The sequence below is a fragment of the Salvelinus alpinus genome, chromosome 8 (assembly GCF_045679555.1).
Source record: "Salvelinus alpinus chromosome 8, SLU_Salpinus.1, whole genome shotgun sequence".
NCBI lineage: Eukaryota > Metazoa > Chordata > Actinopteri > Salmoniformes > Salmonidae > Salvelinus > Salvelinus alpinus.
The window spans coordinates 72013139-72031267 of record NC_092093.1 but is presented as its reverse complement, the minus strand read 5'-3'; the positions used below and the strand labels follow the sequence as shown (position 1 = coordinate 72031267).

At 42.5% G+C, this 18129-nt stretch overlaps 1 protein-coding gene across 2 annotated transcripts in view; it reads right to left on the bottom strand.

The window, feature by feature from the left end:
- The window catches only part of LOC139583652 (guanine nucleotide exchange factor VAV3), a 143147-nt gene that overhangs the window by 31278 nt on the left and 93740 nt on the right, over nt 1-18129 (bottom strand). For both annotated transcript variants that reach the window (XM_071414942.1, XM_071414943.1), the window contains exons 11-17: nt 17843-17911; nt 13507-13593; nt 13319-13404; nt 12778-12910; nt 11027-11136; nt 5141-5242; nt 3534-3625 (exon numbers count right to left, since the gene is read on the bottom strand). In XM_071414942.1, coding sequence (XP_071271043.1) covers nt 3534-3625; nt 5141-5242; nt 11027-11136; nt 12778-12910; nt 13319-13404; nt 13507-13593; nt 17843-17911 — 679 coding nt within the window. The remainder of the gene's footprint in view (nt 1-3533; nt 3626-5140; nt 5243-11026; nt 11137-12777; nt 12911-13318; nt 13405-13506; nt 13594-17842; nt 17912-18129) is intronic.

Below are 18129 nucleotides of genomic sequence, written 5' to 3'. Positions count from 1 at the left end.
TAGCTGGTGACTGTGTTATTGCACTGCTGACCTGATTGCTTGTGAGTGATGCCAACACCAACAGGAGCAGGCACCTTGCTGCAATCTGCACACACACACACACACACACACACACACACACACACACACACACACACACACACACACACACACACACACACACACACACACACACACACACACACACACACACACACACACACACACACACACACACACACACACACACACACACAGGCCACTGACACACTCACTGCAAGTCAGGGGAAGTCTGCAGGACCTGTTTGTCATGAGGAATGTCATGATCAGTCTACTCTAATCACTCATGTTCTGTTCCCATTACATGTGTGTGTGTGTGTGTGTGTGTGTGTGTGTGTGTGTGTGTGTGTGTGTGTGTGTGTGTGTGTGTGTGTGTGTGTGTGTGTGTGTGTGTGTGTGTGTGTGTGTGTGTGTGTGTGTGCACATACGCATGCGTGTGTGTGTGTGCAGTGAACAGTTTAAAGGCATGTACAGTGAGTGAGCACAGTGAACAGTTTAAAGGTATGTACAGTGAGTGAGCACAGTGAACAGTTTAAAGGTATGTACAGTGAGTGAGCACAGTGAACAGTTTAAAGGTATGTACAGTGAGTGAGCACAATGAACAGTTTAAAGGCATGTACAGTGAGTGAGCACAGTGAACAGTTTAAAGGTATGTACAGTGAGTGAGCACAGTGAGCAGTTTAAAGGTATGTACAGTGAGTGAGCACAGTGAACAGTTTAAAGGTATGTACAGTGAGTGAGCACAGTGAGCAGTTTAAAGGTATGTACAGTGAGTGAGAACAGTGAACAGTTTAAAGGTATGTACAGTGAGTGAGGACAGTGAACAGTTTAAAGGTATGTATAGTGAGTGAGCACAGTGAGCAGTTTAAAGGTATGTACAGTGAGTGAGCACAGTGAGCAGTTTAAAGGTATGTACAGTGAGTGAGAACAGTGAACAGTTTAAAGGTATGTACAGTGAGTGAGCACAGTGAGCAGTTTAAAGGTATGTACAGTGAGTGAGAACAGTGAGCAGTTTAAAGGTATGTACAGTGAGTGAGCACAGTGAACAGTTTAAAGGTATGTACAGTGAGTGAGAACATTGATGTTATTTGATTGGAGTTATATAAGTGTTCAGGTTTCATACTCTGACCAATCCCCATACACAGTGACTATGAGCTTTTCCTTATTCTAGGTTAATTATCGGCAGATTTTCAATTTACTTTCAGGTATACACATTAACATGAAATATACATTTTAAGAGTATATATACACAAGTATGTGGACACCCCTTCAAATTAGTGGATTCGGCTTAATACTATCAAATAAAATAAATACTATCAAAACAATTAGACCAACCACAGCTGATTCACATTGCATCTGAAAACCTACCCAGGTGTTAGTCTTTCAATTTCATTACCATCTATACAAAAGGGGACATCTTAGGAATAATGCTGTACTGTAATGTAAACATGGACCCAGCCAGAGATAGAGAAGTGGCTGACAGAGGAAGAAGAGTGGCTGGGAGAGGGAGAGGAGTACGTATGTGTGGTGGAAGAAGACTGAGAGGAAGATCAAGAGCTGTTGTCTCAGATGAGATTAGGGCTACTATAATTGACAATGTAATAAATCATGGTCTATCAATGAGAGAGGCTGGTCTGAGAGTGCAGCCAAATCTGCAACGCTCAACAGTGGAATCTATTGTGAGAAATTTCCGGCAAAACAACAGGTAAGATGTGCATTCTGCAAGGACATCTGACTGAACTGCACATTACAGAAGTAAATTGAGCATTGCCTCCAAACCTACTTGTGTGTAATTGTATTTGTATTTCTGCTTAGGACCCAACGGTTACCTCCCACAGGCGGGAGAGGTAGGATTTTCACTGCTGTGCAGGAAACTGCAATCGTTGATATGGTCATCAGAAACAATGGCATAAAACTCACAGAGATTCGAGACAGAGTGTTGGCAGACAACATTACATTTGGAAATATTCACAATGTAAGCATAACAACTATTTCTAGAGTCCTGAAACAACATCAAGTCAGGATGAAGCAGTTGTACACTGTCCCCTTTGAGAGGAACTCTGAACGAGTCAAGCAACTCAGGAACCAATATGTCTCGGTAAGATGACTATAAAATACAGAACTGGTTTTGAACAAAACCAAACAGGGCAGAGGCACACCATGGCCTGTTTTTAGGTATAATGTAAACTACCGTAACAGCCTAACTCTTATGTTGCCTTGTGGATTTATTTTAGAGAATCATTGAGATTGAAGCCAGGCAAACACCCCACATATTCATCTTTCTGGATGAGGCTGGTTTCAACTTGGCCAAAACACGGCGGTGAGGAAGGAATGTGATTGGGAAAAGAGCCACCGTGGATGTCCCGGGCCAGAGGGGTGCCAACATCACAATGTGTACAGCAATATCCTCTGATGGATTGCTGTTACAAAAACCGCTAATTGGGTCATACAACACAGAGGGTCTCATTTCATTCCTGGATGACCTCTACGGAAGGGTTGTGCCAGGTGAGGAAAGGGTTGCAGTGAGGCGAAATCGGCCAACGTTTGTAATTGTATGGGACAATGTGGCATTTCACCACTCCCATGCAGTCACAGAGTGGTTTGCAGCCCATCCCAGGATGGTGTCACTTTTCCTCCCACCTTACTCTCCATTCCTCAACCCCATAGAGGAATTATTTTCCTCATGGAGGTGAAAGGTTTATGACCACCATCCACATGATCAAATGTCCCTCCTTGACACAATGAATGCTGGATGCCTGGACATATCTGCAGAAGATTTCCAGGGATGGACCAGGCATGGCAAAATATTATTTCCTAAGTGTATTGCCCAATATGACATAAGATGAAATGTGGATGAGAACCTGTGGCCAAATGCAGAAGACAGGGTTGACTAGCATTGCTACTGTATCTGTATTGGTAGATGGTGTATATACAAGTTCTTGTATTTTGGAATCACTCAATTCCAAAAAATGACATAAAACATATGGAAGCATATTGCAATATGTCTGATTCCTTCCTGTAACATATACTGCAGTGAATTCTAAACAGTAGAGAGGTGTCATTCTTGTTTTGTAAAGAAATTTTACAAAAGAAAACATTGTGTAAAGCTACCTGTTGTTAGTGTTTTTTAGGTCATTGTTTTATGAGTGACAAAGTGTGCTTGTTGGGTGACAACCTTTGCTAGTGTTATGGAAGAATGAGTTGATTTGAGACATGTATGAAGTGTTTTGGTAGTTTTAGTGCATTTTGGATGTGAAATTAAAAGCTGTGCCAAGCCGAAAGTTGGTTAGGAGAACTGTGTGAAGAGTTTTGAAAAAGTGACCTAAGTATTGAGAAATGGGTCCTAGAGATTGTAAAAAAAATGTAATGCTCATGATTTTGGAATGAGATGTTTGACGAGCAGCTGTCCACATACTATCGGTCATATAGTGTATGTACTGTACTACTTGTACTGTACTGCTTTCTTGAGTCTGTGTTTTGAGGGGGGTTCTCACCTGTTTTTCCACAGCTGCCAAACCTCCCCAGACATTCCTTATGGGCTCCAACACCACACTTGGAGCACAGGTACCCCTGGTTAAAGATACCCCTGGAAGAGAGAAGAGAGGGACAACCAGTGTTACTCAGTGTGGTATGTGTGTGTGTGTTTGTGTGTGTGTTTGTGTGTGTGTTTTTAACTATACTTGTGGAACATTTTGTTGGTCCCCACAAGGTCAAATGCTATTTCTAGGGGGTTTAGGGTTAAGGTTAGAATTTGTGTTAGGGTTAGAATTAGTTTTAGGGTTAGGAGCTAGGGTTAGGGTTAAGGTTAGGTTTTTGGTTTAGAGTTAGGGTTAGGGTTAGGGATAAGGTTAGGGATAAGGTTAGGCTAAGAGTACGGATTAGGGTTAAGGTTAGGGGTTACGGAAAATAGGATTTTGAATGGGACTGAATTGTATGCCCCCACAAGGTTAGCTGCGCAAGACTGTGTGTGTGTGTGTGTGTGTGTGTGTGTGTGTGTGTGTGTGTGTGTGTGTGTGTGTGTGTGTGTGTGTGTGTGTGTGTGTGTGTGTGTGTGTGTGTGTGTGTGTGTGTGTGTGTGTGTGTGTGTGTGTGTGTGTCTGTGTAGGATAAAGAGAGGGAGTAAAGAAAGAGGAGGAGGACGAAGATGTGACTTGGTGCTATTCTAACTCCCCTGTCTCGGGTTCAACCATCCGCAATCACCTCTCCACTCCTACCTACCTGCGGCGGTATTTTCTTTTACATAACCGCTCCAGAACCTCCTGCTGATTACAATGATGTAAAGCCCAGCAGCCCCAGTGTGACTAACTCGTGAGCCACGCACACACACTAGAATTAGGGTTGAGCCAGGGTGTGGACATCCATGGTAGCTAAGGTATGGGTTAGGGTTGAACCCAGATGTGGACTTGAAGCTGGGGTTAAGGTTAGGGTTGTGGGTGAGGCTAGGGTTAGGGTTGAGCCAGGTTGTGGACATGAAGCTAGGGTTAGGGTTAGGGTTAGGGTTAGGGTCATGGGTTAGGGTCATGGTTACACACAGATGTTGTAAACACACCATACACACAGGTGCACTGCACATGCTCAGTCAGCTCACACTCTTGTTACTCCCCTTCTCGCCTAGTATATTTGTCCTCCTGCATGCTCAAATATATTTTAAATATATTTTCCCCGTCTGACATCCACCCGGAATGGGTAGTTATGGGCCATATAGGGTCACCAGCTGGGTCTTCTTCACAACACTTCACAGACATGAAGTGATCCATATATTTAACTAGGCAAGTGAACAAATTCTTATCTACAATGACGAGGAATAGGGGGTTCCTTGTTCAGGGGCAGAACGACAGATTTTTACCTTGTCAGCTTGGGGCCAGTAACCTTTAGACCCAAAGCTCTAACCACTAGGCTACCTGCCGGCCCCAACCAATATATACCCATTGGTTGTAGACACAGGTTCAGGGTTGTCAGTCAAAAATCTGTTGCTATCCCCTTGAGCACGGCACTTAACCCTAATTACTCCTGTAAGTCGCTCTGGATAAGAGCGTCTGCTAAATGACTCAAATGTAAAATAACATGTAGTGTGTGCGCGTGTGCGTGTGTGACCCCGTACCTTAGCAGCATGTGGCAGTAGCTACAGGATGTGATTCTGTCGAAGGTGTGCATCTTGAACTCATGGAGGTTACTGGTGCCATTCTCTGGACGTATGTTGGATCTACAAGACATGGGAAAGAAAGGCTATGAAGATTAGATAAGACAAGTGCAATCGTACATTGGCAGTTTCACATTGTGACGTTAAGGTAACTGCAGTCAGCTATACTAGTAGCAAATCTCGGTTCCACATTGGAACTTGACTGTAGCTCTACAGTCTACATACAGACTACACAGTACTTTGATACAAGCTCGGCAGTTTCTGTATTACTTACATAAGTCGTTATGTCACATGTTGCCCATAGTACCACTTGACGTCAGGGGCCTTCACCTAATTTTTGCCAATTTTAATAAATAAAAAACCTGGTAGCAACCCGAGACAGACTTCCTGATTCTTCCCACATGAAAAAAATATGACAGTATACTGTAGAATATTACAGTACACAATGTAGTATCCCTCGATCATGTGTAGTACTTAATATAGAATGTTGTAATATACTGTAGAATACTATAGTAAATACACCAGTAATGTTCGCAAAAACGCTACAGTCCGCAAAAACACTACACTGCTTTTAACTATAGTAAATACCAGACTATTTAATTTGCATATACCTAACCCATTCCCCTCCCCATATCACATTTTGTGCCACCCATAAGTGAAAAACCTAAATGCCAAAAATCTGTCGTTCTGCCCCTGAACAAGGCCACTGTTCCTAGGCCGTCATTGAAAATAAGAATTTGTTCTTAACTGACTAGCCTAGTTAAATAAAGGTAAAAATATATATATACATATTCTAAAATCTAAAATCTACACACAATTTATTACGTAAGTATTCAGACCCTTTGCTATGAAATGCGAAATTGAGCTCAGGTGCATCCTGTTTCCATTTTTTAGATGTTTCTACAACTTGATTGGAGTCCAACTGTGGTAAATTCAATTGATTGGACATTATTTGAAAAGGCACACATCTGTCTATATAAGGTCCCACAGATGACAGTCAAAGGAATATCCCGTAGAGCTGAGGAAGGGTCTGGGGAAGGGTACCAAACAATTTATGTAGTATTGAAGGTCCCCAAGAACACAGTGGCCTCCATCATTCTTAAATGGAAGAAGTGTGGAACCACCAAGACTCTTCCTAGAGCTGTACGCCCGGCCAAACTGAGCAATCGGGGGAGAAGGGCCTTGGTCAGGCAGATGACAGAGCTCCAGAGTTCCTCTGTGGAGATGGGAGAACCCTCCAGAAGGACAACCATCTCTGTAGCACTCCACCAATCAGGCCTTTATGGTAGAGTGGCCAGACAGAAGCCACTCCTCAGTAAAAGGAACATGACAGTCCCTACGGTGAAGCATGGTGGTGGCAGCATCATGCTGTGGGGATGTTTTCAGCGGCAGGGACTGGGAGACTAGTCAGGATCGAGGGAAAGATGAACGGAGCAAAGTACAGAGAGATCCTTGATGAAAACCTGCTCCAGAGCGCTCAGGACCTCAGACTGGGGGTGAAGGTTCACCTTCCAACAGGATAATGACCCCAAGCACACAACCAAGACAACGCAGGAGTGGTTTCGGGACAAGTCTCTGGGTGTCCTTGAGTGGCCCAGCCAGGGCCTGGACTTGAACCCGATCGAACATCTCTGGAGAGACCTGAAAATAGCTGTGCAGTGACGCTCCCCATCCAACCTGACAGAGCTTGAGAGGATCTGCAGAAAAGAATGGGAGAAACTCCCCAAAGACATGTGTGCCTACCTTGTAGCGTCATACCCAAGAAGACTCGAGGCTGTAATCGCTGCCAAAGGTGCTTCAGCAAAGTACTGAGTAAAGGGTCTGAATACTTGTATAAATGTGATATTTCATTATTTTTTTATTTTTTTATTTGCAAACACTTAAAAAAAGTTTTTTGCTTTGTCATTATGGGGTATTGTGTGTAGATTGATGAGCGATTTTTTTATATTTTTATACATTTTAGAATAAGGCTGTGAAGTAACAAAATGGTGAAAAAGTCAAGAGGTCTGAATACTTTCCGAATGCACCCTATCTACAGGTTATGGAAAAGAGCAGAAGCTCTGAACTATCCGTTCAGACACCAGTCCTACCTACCTACAGGTTATGGAACATTTCCCCAGTAGGTTTCCTGAAAGAAAAAGCCTCCACTTCTATGTCAAAGATAATAAAACTAAAACACTACAGTAAATACGACAGTATACTACAGTCAGCAAAAACATAATTATAATACTTTTCTTTTACTACAATATTCATACTACAGTTAACTGTAAATACTACAGTATACTACAGCTAACACTACAGTGAATACTACAGTTATTTCCGCAAAAACACTACAGTGAATACTATAGTATTTATATCATAGTATACTATAGTATTTTTTCATGTGGGTTAGGTCAAGTAATCCAGAGTTAGTTTGAGTACAGTGCCATTATATTAGCAGTCTAAATGTGTCTCCTCCTCCTCCTCACTGTGTTGAGCTGAACTGAGCTGCAGCGCGTGACAAAACAACAGTACTGGGATCAGTCAACAGTCTCTCCAGGGAGCCAAGTGACTCAGTGATTGTGTGCCAAAGAAACTGAAGGAGCGTCTCTCTCTCGCTCTCTCTGTCTCTTGCTCTCTAACTCTTCTGCCTCTCTCTTTCTGTCTCTCTATTTCTTTCTCTTCACAGTCTCTCTCTGTCTCTCTCTCCTGTCTCTCTCTCTCTCCGCTCCAAACTCATTAATTCCACTGAGTTAATCAAGCTCAAGCTTCTCTCAGCATTGCGTCACGCCTTTGAACTTTTTTCTTCCCCTATTTTCTATTTTCTTCTCTGATGCTGTCTTTCTTCTTCTTCCTTCCTTCCTTCCTTTCCTCCTTTTCTCTTTTTGTTTCTGATATCACCGGCATAGAACAGTCCAAAGTACTATTTAATATAATTGACCCTTCACTAAGCCCTGCTTCAGAATTTTCGGCAACCAATCGCAGCGTATCAATGGATAGCAACTGTCATCGAGTCCAACACCTCGGACATTCTGATCTTTAAATCACATGAAAGCCAGTGAAGGCTATGGCAAAAACTGAGTTTAAATGACTAAATAATTGGAGAGTACTTGCTACTGTGATTCCTGAATCCAAATTGATACTGTTGTTATATTGTTTGCTAGCTCAGCTGGTTAGCTAGCTCTCAGTCTCACCAACATTGCTAACATCAGCTAGCTAGCCTTTTTTTCTTCTTTTTTTTATTTCCCCCCCCCCCCACCTTTATTTTAGTCATGCTGAGACCAAGGTCTCTTCTACAGATAAGCCCTGAATTACATAAATTACAGAAAATACACAAATCAATATAAATACCAAATGAAAGCGGAAAGAAAAACACGATCAAAACAAAAAAAACACACTCATCAGTAATAAGGTCCTCAATCAGCTTTGTGAATTTCCCTAGAGGAACTAGAACATCACATTTAACAACATTTTGAAGATTGTTCTACAAATAAGGTGCAAATAAACTATGTAAAATGAAAATATGTCAGCTAGCTAATTTAGCAATGTTATGAATAGAGCTTCCATCTGCTGTCGACATCAGGATAGTTACAGCGTTGACTGCATGCTGACAGTGAATTCAGAGCCCTTCAGTGGCTAGCTACAAACATCCTTTTACCAGGATCCTGTGAAGCAATTGTAATGACAGTCCACCACAACATACCCAAGAGTTTCCTGATTAGCAAGGGGTAGTCAGTCTGTGTTTCATTTCATTGTGTATTACAAACACAGTTTGAGATCATTGTGGGGGGATTTCGAATGTGGTTAAATGGGGAATTGGGCTTCCAGGGAAAATGTTGTCTGAGGTTGGAACAGTAACCAAGGGGGGTGGGTCTTAGCAAACGGTCAATTGTTTCCCCCCCCTTTTTTTCCTATAGCAGGTGTCCCCCACCCCCGTTGTAAATAATTGTAAATGTCGTTATCAACACCAACAAAGCATCTAATAATCCCAGATCCTCTGATCTCCACTCCTCCTCTCTAAAATAGCTACAGTGTGAAAAGGACCCCTGTCCTCCACTAGATGACCAGATGTGTTTGTGTTTGGCTCAGTGGTATTTATGATGACAGGTGCATGTTAGATCACATGTGCGAGTGAAGTCCCCAACGAGACTGAGAGAGATGACACAGAGGACTTATGGGGACAATATTCCTATATGGCCAAGCGTGCATGTAGTTGAGTCAATGGACTACTTGATAAAACCCATTCTGAGTCAGAGTCACTAATCAGCTTCTCTGTCAGGACATTGTTAGATCTCCAGTCTATTACAGAGTGAATTTAACACACTGGTGTTTATTCAAGCAATTTGATAAAGTAGTTAAACATCCCCTTTATATTTGGCAATATTTGGCACAGTTTTATGTTTTTGTGCAAAGTAATTATAGAACATACAGGAACACACGTTTTATCCATGAATCAAAGCTGGAACGCTTGTGTGTATTTGCAAAGAGGCGCTGTTCTCGTGCAAGCATAATATATAATTGCACCATTCACTGAAAGGAGTTTTGATTGTCTAAGAAAGAATTATATAGGTTTTGTCCAGGCAGTCAGTTCTGGTTGTTGTATCAGTCTGGTGATTTGGAGCAGGTGAGGGGAGGGGAGTCTTTGGTGTCTTTAGTGTTTCAGAGCAGGGTGCCAGGAGAGTTCAGGACTGTGACACTCATTAATCATGATCTGTACTTACCTGAATAACTGGAAGAGTGACATGTCAATACTGTGACACTAAGGCAGTACACACGATAGAGGACACACACAAACACTTTATCTGTCTCTCTCACAGAAACACACACACACACACACAAACACACTGCTGCAGGGGGAGTGAGGCAGAGGCATGACCTGGGACACAACACACACTGCTGCAGGGGGAGTGAGGCAGAGGCATGACATGGGACACAAACACACTGCTGCAGGGGGAGTGAGGCAGAGGCATGACATGGGACACAACACACACTGCTGCAGGGGGAGTGAGGCAGAGGCATGACATGGGACACAACACACACTGCTGCAGGGGGAGTGAGGCAGAGGCATGACATGGGACACAACATACACTGCTGCAGGGGGAGTGAGGCAGAGGCATGACATGGGACACAACACACTGCTGCTGGGGGAGTGAGGCAGAGGCATGACATGGGACACAACACACACTGCTGCAGGGGGAGTGAGGCAGAGGCATGACATGGGACACAAACACACTGCTGCTGGGGGAGTGAGGCAGAGGCATGACATGGGACACAACACACACTGCTGCAGGGGGAGTGAGGCAGAGGCATGACGTGGGACACAAACACACTGCTGCAGGGGGAGTGAGGCAGAGGCATGACATGGGACACAAACACACTGCTGCTGGGGGAGTGAGGCAGAGGCATGACATGGGACACAACACACACTGCTGCAGGGGGAGTGAGGCAGAGGCATGACGTGGGACACAAACACACTGCTGCAGGGGGAGTGAGGCAGAGGCATGACATGGGACACAACACACACTGCTGCAGGGGGAGTGAGGCAGAGGCATGACATGGGACACAACACACACTGCTGCAGGGGGAGTGAGGCAGAGGCATGACGTGGGACACAAACACACTGCTGCTGGGGGAGTGAGGCAGAGGCATGACATGGGACACAACACACACTGCTGCAGGGGGAGTGAGGCAGAGGCATGACGTGGGACACAAACACACTGCTGCAGGGGGAGTGAGGCAGAGGCATGACGTGGGACACAAACACACTGCTGCTGGGGGAGTGAGGCAGAGGCATGACATGGGACACAACACACACTGCTGCAGGGGGAGTGAGGCAGAGGCATGACATGGGACACAACACACACTCACATGGCCATGCCAAACTGCTCCAGCCATTTCTTCTTCAGCTCCTTGGTTTTGAAGAACAACTCGAAGCCACTCTGCCCCTGGTTGTGTGTCAGGTAGAACCCATAGGACCACTAAAACAGGAGACAAAAAGGGCGATGAGAGAGTGAATTAGAGAGAGACAGAGGGAGGTAGATGAGGGGGTCATAGTGAAGTAGAATGGGGGAGTCATAATAGAAAGAAATAGAGTGGTGTATGCAGGGGGAGAGAGAGAGAGAGAGAGAGAGAGAGAGAGAGAGAGAGAGAGAGAGAGAGAACACTGTATATAGACATAATATTAGACATAATATGACATTTGAAATGTCTTTATTCTTTTGGAACTTTTGTGAGTTTAATGTTTACTGTAAAACATTTTTATTGTTTATTATCTATTTAATTTGCCTTGACAATGTAAACATATGTGCCCCATGTCAATAAAGCCCTTAAATTGAAATGGAAATTGAGAGAGAGAGAGAGAGTTCCTGTGAACCAGTGTCCATGCAGCCCCAGATATCAAGGCAGATACGACACTGCAGAACTTAATCACTAAAGATTAGCCACCTTAAAGACAAGCCATTATTCCAGCGTCCCTGATAACAACCTGCTACAACCACCTCTCCTCTCCACAGAGACAAGGCTGTCTTGAAAAAGGTACTCTGACCCAAATTTCAGCACAATAAACAAGTGTATATTCAGAGGTAATGTTGTGTGTTCTGCTAGAGTTATCTTTCCTACAACGAGGGCTCTGTAGTCTGCATGTACCGTACTGCTCAGTGCTCAAGGCAGCTGTGCTTATAAAAACAATGAGAACAGCCATTAAAGCCATTAAAGGGACAATCAAACTACAAATGGATGGACAAATTCCAGATTGACCCTTTAAAGTGGTCTTCAGGTTGCAGTGGTTGGGGTAAGCCACCAGCCAATCAGATAAGAGAAAGAGAGCCTCTTGACCAATCATAGGGGGTAGGTCGGGGGTCGTGTGAGAGGGTGGGGTTTGAAAACAGGTACTGTACACTATAGACCAGCTTTCGTAGGTTCCTAGCCTTATACGACAGACAAGGTGTTGTCGTTCATGTAATAGGAAAGATGCGTGCTGCTTAGATTTTGGCTTGATTATTGTTTAATTTCATAACAAATTTAAGTTTTTATAAAGCTAAATGATTATTATCCCCTGGGAAGCCATTGTGCAATGTATCATTATCCACAACAGTGAATATTATACTTATTATACTGCTGGGTGCTTGTTGCTGTGTGTGTGTGTGTGTGTGTGTGTGTGTGTGTGTGTGTGTGTGTGTGTGTGTGTGTGTGTGTGTGTGTGTGTGTGTGTGTGTGTGTGTGTGTGTGTGTGTGTGTGTGTGTGTGTGTGTGTGTGTGTGTGTGTGTGTGTGTGTACCATCAGGCACAAGGCAATGTTTAATAAACACACCATCTGGGGAAAAGGCAAGCTGTTCTATCCATCAAACCAACACAATATCTGATCATGCTTGTCAATGAATGTGGCAATCTCAATATGTGTCTGATTCGCTTTTAGTGACAAATTTCCTAAAACGTACATTCATAAATAAAAGTTTAGCATGTCCCCTCCTGTACAGTACTGCCTGAGCCTTCAGCAAATTAAGAAATCCCTCAAAGTCAACAATAATTAAAGTGTGAATAATTGAAGGATGATAAAACTATGATTGTTTTTTGTGCACTCTTTCATACACACACGAGCGAACAAACACACGCACGCACACCTTCCTGTTCTCCTTGTCTGACGTGGGGTTGTTGGTGATCTTGAAGTGGTGCAGGTCGATCACCTCCTTCATCTCATAGTTGTCTCCTCTCCTCTTACAGACGATCACAGCAGCATCGAACAGGAAGATGTGCCTGTGGTGTCAGAGGAAAGACACAGAAGGAGAGATAAAAAGAAGGTAAAGGAATGAGAGGTCTGCACACAGAATATTGCTGTTCCCCAGTGCTTTATTCCTGCCCCCAAACACACAATGTTTCCACTTCACAGAAGTCTTTGTCAGGTGAGATAAAAAGATGACTTTGGTTAGCATGAATACCCTTTTCAGAATGTATTATAAGTGCATTTGTAATGCCTGATTGAGTTATGCATAATGCACTACAATAGCTGCTAATAAACACCTATTACTGGATCCATAAAGCATTACGAGCAAGCAGTAGACGAGGGACTGTAAAAAGACTTGATCTTATCTTGCCACGTTCCAGACAAACATACACACATGCACTCACACAGAAACCCACACACACACCAGACAGACATCTCACCGGTCCTGTTTGGCACGTTTGTCGATTGAGGTAACGCGTACCTCTCCGTCTCCTTTTGGTCTCCCATAGGTACTAAGAGACTGATTCTGAAGGGGGGGGGGGGGGGGGATGAAAGAGAGAAAGAAAGAGGTCACACTTAAAACCCAGCTCACTTCACAATCATTTTTGAATCAAGATGAGTTGCTTACAAGGTTTTCGATGGATTTCTGATACTGGGCTATGTCTCTCAGAGTCTCGTTGTCTCTCTTCACTTCATTGACGTATTGAGCCAGGTCCTACAGTACCCAACACAACACAGAGAACACAAAACAACAAACATTAAGACTTAACATTCAAGATGGGTGCATTTTGGCATACACAATACGAGACAGGCTCACAACAAATGACTGCTTTCCAATGGTCTTCCATACAGTAGCCTAACTAATAGTTCTGGAAACAGTCTAACTCCTGTTTCTTCATTAGTTCTGCATTAGAGTGGAGCAACAGTATCTACAACTTCATGATTAAAATCGCACCACCTGCAATGTCAACATATTCTAGAGGACTTGCTCTCTCTCTCTCTCTCTCTCTCTCTCTCTCTTTGAGCAGCATGATTAATTGTTTATGCAAGAGTACATTGTGTAAATCTTCCTCTCAACACAGAGTGAGTCTGGTTCAAGTAGCACTGTTTAAAATCTCGTCTATCGTAAGGTCTGAGATAATCAGCGCTGAAAAACACTTGGTTGCTGTCGCATCACATGACGCAATGCAGAGAAACACTCCAGGAACATTAACCACATTAGCTCCCCCAATCAATGTCAAGTGGATCATTTAGCCAATTGAAATCATCGCAGACGCCCTCAGAGTAAATGTTCACTTTCATACCCGACGTGACTTGCTTCTAGTACTTTCCTGGTACGTGTCAAACTGTATTCACACACCCACATCATCAACACCCTGTACATCAAGACTAAAGAGACGACTGATTTTTTAAGTGCAGATTTCAGAAGAAAACAATGTCAAGCTGAAAAAAAACACAAATGATGCACAAGAAATCTTTCTGAAAGAGAGATGGGGAGTCACACTTCGTGTAACCGCTGTCAAACTCTTACGCAAAGAGAACAACTTAATAGTATTATGTTGTACCTAATCTTGTCAGAGATATTTCATTGAGATACAGTTGAAGTCGGAAGTTTACATACACCTTAGCCAAATACATTTAAACTTAGTTTTTCACAATTCCTGACATTTAATCCTAGTAAAAATTCCCTGGTTTAGGTCAGTTAGTATCACCACTTCATTTTAAGAATGTGAAATGTCAGAATAATAGTAGAGAGAATGATTTATTTAAGCTTTTAATTCTTTCATCACATTCCCAGTGGGTCAGAAGTTTACATGCACTCAATTAGTATTTGGTAGCATTGCCTTTAAATTGTTTACCTTGGGTCAAACGTTTTGGGTAGCCTTCCACAAGCTTCCCACAATAAGTTGGGGGAATTTTGACCCATTCCTCCTGACAGAGCTGGTGTAACTGAGTCAGGTTTGTAAGGCCTCCTTGCTCGCACACACTTTTGTAATGGTCACTCCAATACCTTGACTTTGTTGTCCTTAAGCCATTTTGCCACAACTTTGGAAGTATGCTTCGAGTCATTGTCCATTTGGAAGACCCATTTGCGACCAAGCTTTAACTTCCTGACTGATGTCTTGAGATGCTGCTTCAATATATCCACATAATTTTCCCTCCTCATGATGCCATTTATTTTGTGAAGTGCACCAGTCCCTCCTGCAGCAAAGCACCCCCACAACATGATGCTGCCACACCCGTGCTTCACGGTTGGGATGGTGTTCTTCGGCAAGCTTCCCCCTTTTTCCTCCAAACATAACGATGGTCATTATGGCCAAATAGTTCTATTTTTGTTTCATCAGACCAGAGGATATTTCTCCAAAAAATACAATATTTGTCCCCATGTGCAGTTGCAAACCGTAACCTGGCTTTTTATTGGCAGTTTTGGAGCAGTAGCTTCTTCCTTGCTGAGCGGACTTTCAGGTTATGTCGATATAGAACTCATTTTACTATGGATATAGATCATTTTGTACCTGTTTCCTCCAGCATCTTCACAAGGTCCTTTGCTGTTGTTCTGGGATTGATTTGACTTTTCACACCAAAGCACATTCATCTCTAAGAGACAGAACGCGTCTCCTTCCTGAGCGGTATGACGGCTGCATGGTCCCATGGTGTTAAAACTTGCGTACTATTGTTTGTACAGATGAACGTGGTATCTTCAGGCGTTTGGAAATTGCTCCCAAGGATGAACCAGTTATAAGTGAAATAATCTGTCTGTAAACAATTTTGGGAAAAATGACTTGTGTCATGCACAAAGTAGATGTCCTAACTATAGTTTGTGTAACAATACATTTGTGGAGTGGTTGAAAAACAAGTTTTAATGACTCCAACCTAAGTGTATGTACACTTCCCACTTCAACTGTACATGTGTTGGTGGCAGGAGTGTTTTTAGGTTTTTGTGTGTAGGCCTAGAGTAGGTCTGGAGGTAGAGTCATCGTTATGACCAATAATCTGGTCTCAAGGCAGATCTCAGTAGGAGGCATATGTGGACCTTCAGAAAGTATTCGCAACCCTTGACTTTTTCCACATTTTGTTGTGTTAAGGCCTGAATTTAAAATGGATTATATTGATATTTTGTGGCACTGGCCTACACACAATACCACATAATGTCAAAGTGGAATTATGTTTTTAGAAATGTTTACAAATTCATAGAAAATGAAAAGCTGAAATGTCTTGAGTCAATAAGGATTCAACCCCTTTGTTATGGAATGCCTAAATAAGTTCAGGAGTAAAAATGTGCTTAACAAGTCACATAATAAGTTACATGGACTCACTCAATGTGCAGTACAAGTGGTTAACATGATTTTTGAATGACTACTTAATCTCTGTACCCCACACATACAATTGTCTGTAAGGTCTCTTAGTCAAAACATTTCAAACACAGATTCAACCACAAAGACCAGGGAGGTTTTCCAATGCCTCGCAAAGAAGGGCACCTATTGGTAGATGAGATCAAATTTAAAGAAGCAGACACTGAATATCCCTTTTAGCTCTGTGTATGGTGAAGCTATTAATTACACTTTGGATGGTGTATCAATACACCCAGTCTCTACAAAGATACAGGCATCCATCCTAACTCAGTTGCTAGAGAGGAAGGAAACCGCTCAGGGATTTCATGAGGCCATTGGTGACGTTGAAACAGTTTAATGGCTGTGATAGGATAAAACTAAGGATGGATCAGCAACATTGTAGTTACTCCACAATACTAACCTAAATTCCAGAATGAAAAGAAAGAAGCCTGTACAGAATACAAATATTTCAAAACATGCATCCTGTTTTCAATAAGGCACTAAAGTAAAACTGCAAAAAAAGTGGAAAATAAATTAATGTTATGTCCTGAGTACAAAGAGTTATGTTTGGGGCAAATTCAGCACAATACATCTTCATATTTTCAAGAATGTTGGTGGCTGAATTATGTTAAGGGTATGCTTGTCATCGGCAAGGATTAGGGAGTGTTTTTAGGATAAAAATAAATGGAATAGAGCTAAGCACAGGCAAAATCCTAGAGGAAAACTTGGTTCAGTATGCTTTCAAACAGACACTGAGACAAATTCACCTTTCAGCAGGACAATAACCAAAAATACAAGGCTAAATATACACTGGAGTTGCTTACCAAGATGACATTGAATGTTCCTGAGTGGCCTAGTTACAGTTTTGACTTAAAACGGCTTGAAAAACTAGGGCAAGACTTCTTAATGGCTATCTAACAATGATCAACAACCAACTTGACAGATCTTGAACAATTTTTTAAAGAATAATGCAAATATTGTACAATCCAGGTGTGCAAAGCCCTTAGAGACTTACCCTGAAAGACTCACAGCTGTAATCACTGCCAAGACGATTCTAACATGTATTGACTCAGGGGTGTGAATACTTACGTAAATGATATATTTCTGAATTTAATTTTCAGTAAATTTACTAAAACTTCTAAAAACATATTTTCACTTTGTCATTATGGGGTATTGTGTGGGGAAATGTTTTTTTTTTAATCCATTTTTTATTCAGGTTTTTAACACAACAAAATGTGGAATAAGTCAAGGAGTATGATTACTGAAGACACTGTATACTGTGTTAGGCTGTGAGGTCTATGTTCAGTTACATTTTTATTACTGTATATATTTAGTTATGTACTAACTAAATATATACAGTAATTAATACATAAATACATATATACAGTAATTAATACATAAGTGTGTGTTGTGTGTGTGTGTGTGTGTGTGTGTGTGTGTGTGTGTGTGTGTGTGTGTGTGTGTGTGTGTGTGTGTGTGTGTGTGTGTGTGTGTGTGTGTGTGTGTGTGTGTGTGTGTGTGTACGTGGTGCATGCGGTTCAGGTGAGGAGAGTCATAAGATCAGACACAGACCTGGCACCCCAGTTACTCTTTCATTCCTGATGTGATGCGAGGGCGTCGTGTAACACTTACCTTCATGGCATCCAGCGCCAGCCGCAAATTGCTCTTGTCAGCCGCGTCGTGAGTGTGTTTCACTAATTCCTGTAATTGGATCAAAACAAAACACAGTGCTATTTTATGCTCTCTGTTTTCACCAGCTAGCTAATTAGCCACACAGAGCCCTGAGAGAAGTAGGAAAAATAGAGATGACAGGTAGGCATTAGGCCATCTCTCTCTGCCTGACACTTCAACTACAGCTCAAGATTATAGACAAACAGTGTCAACCAATGTTCTACCATGTTAGAAATGAGCTGTGCTTA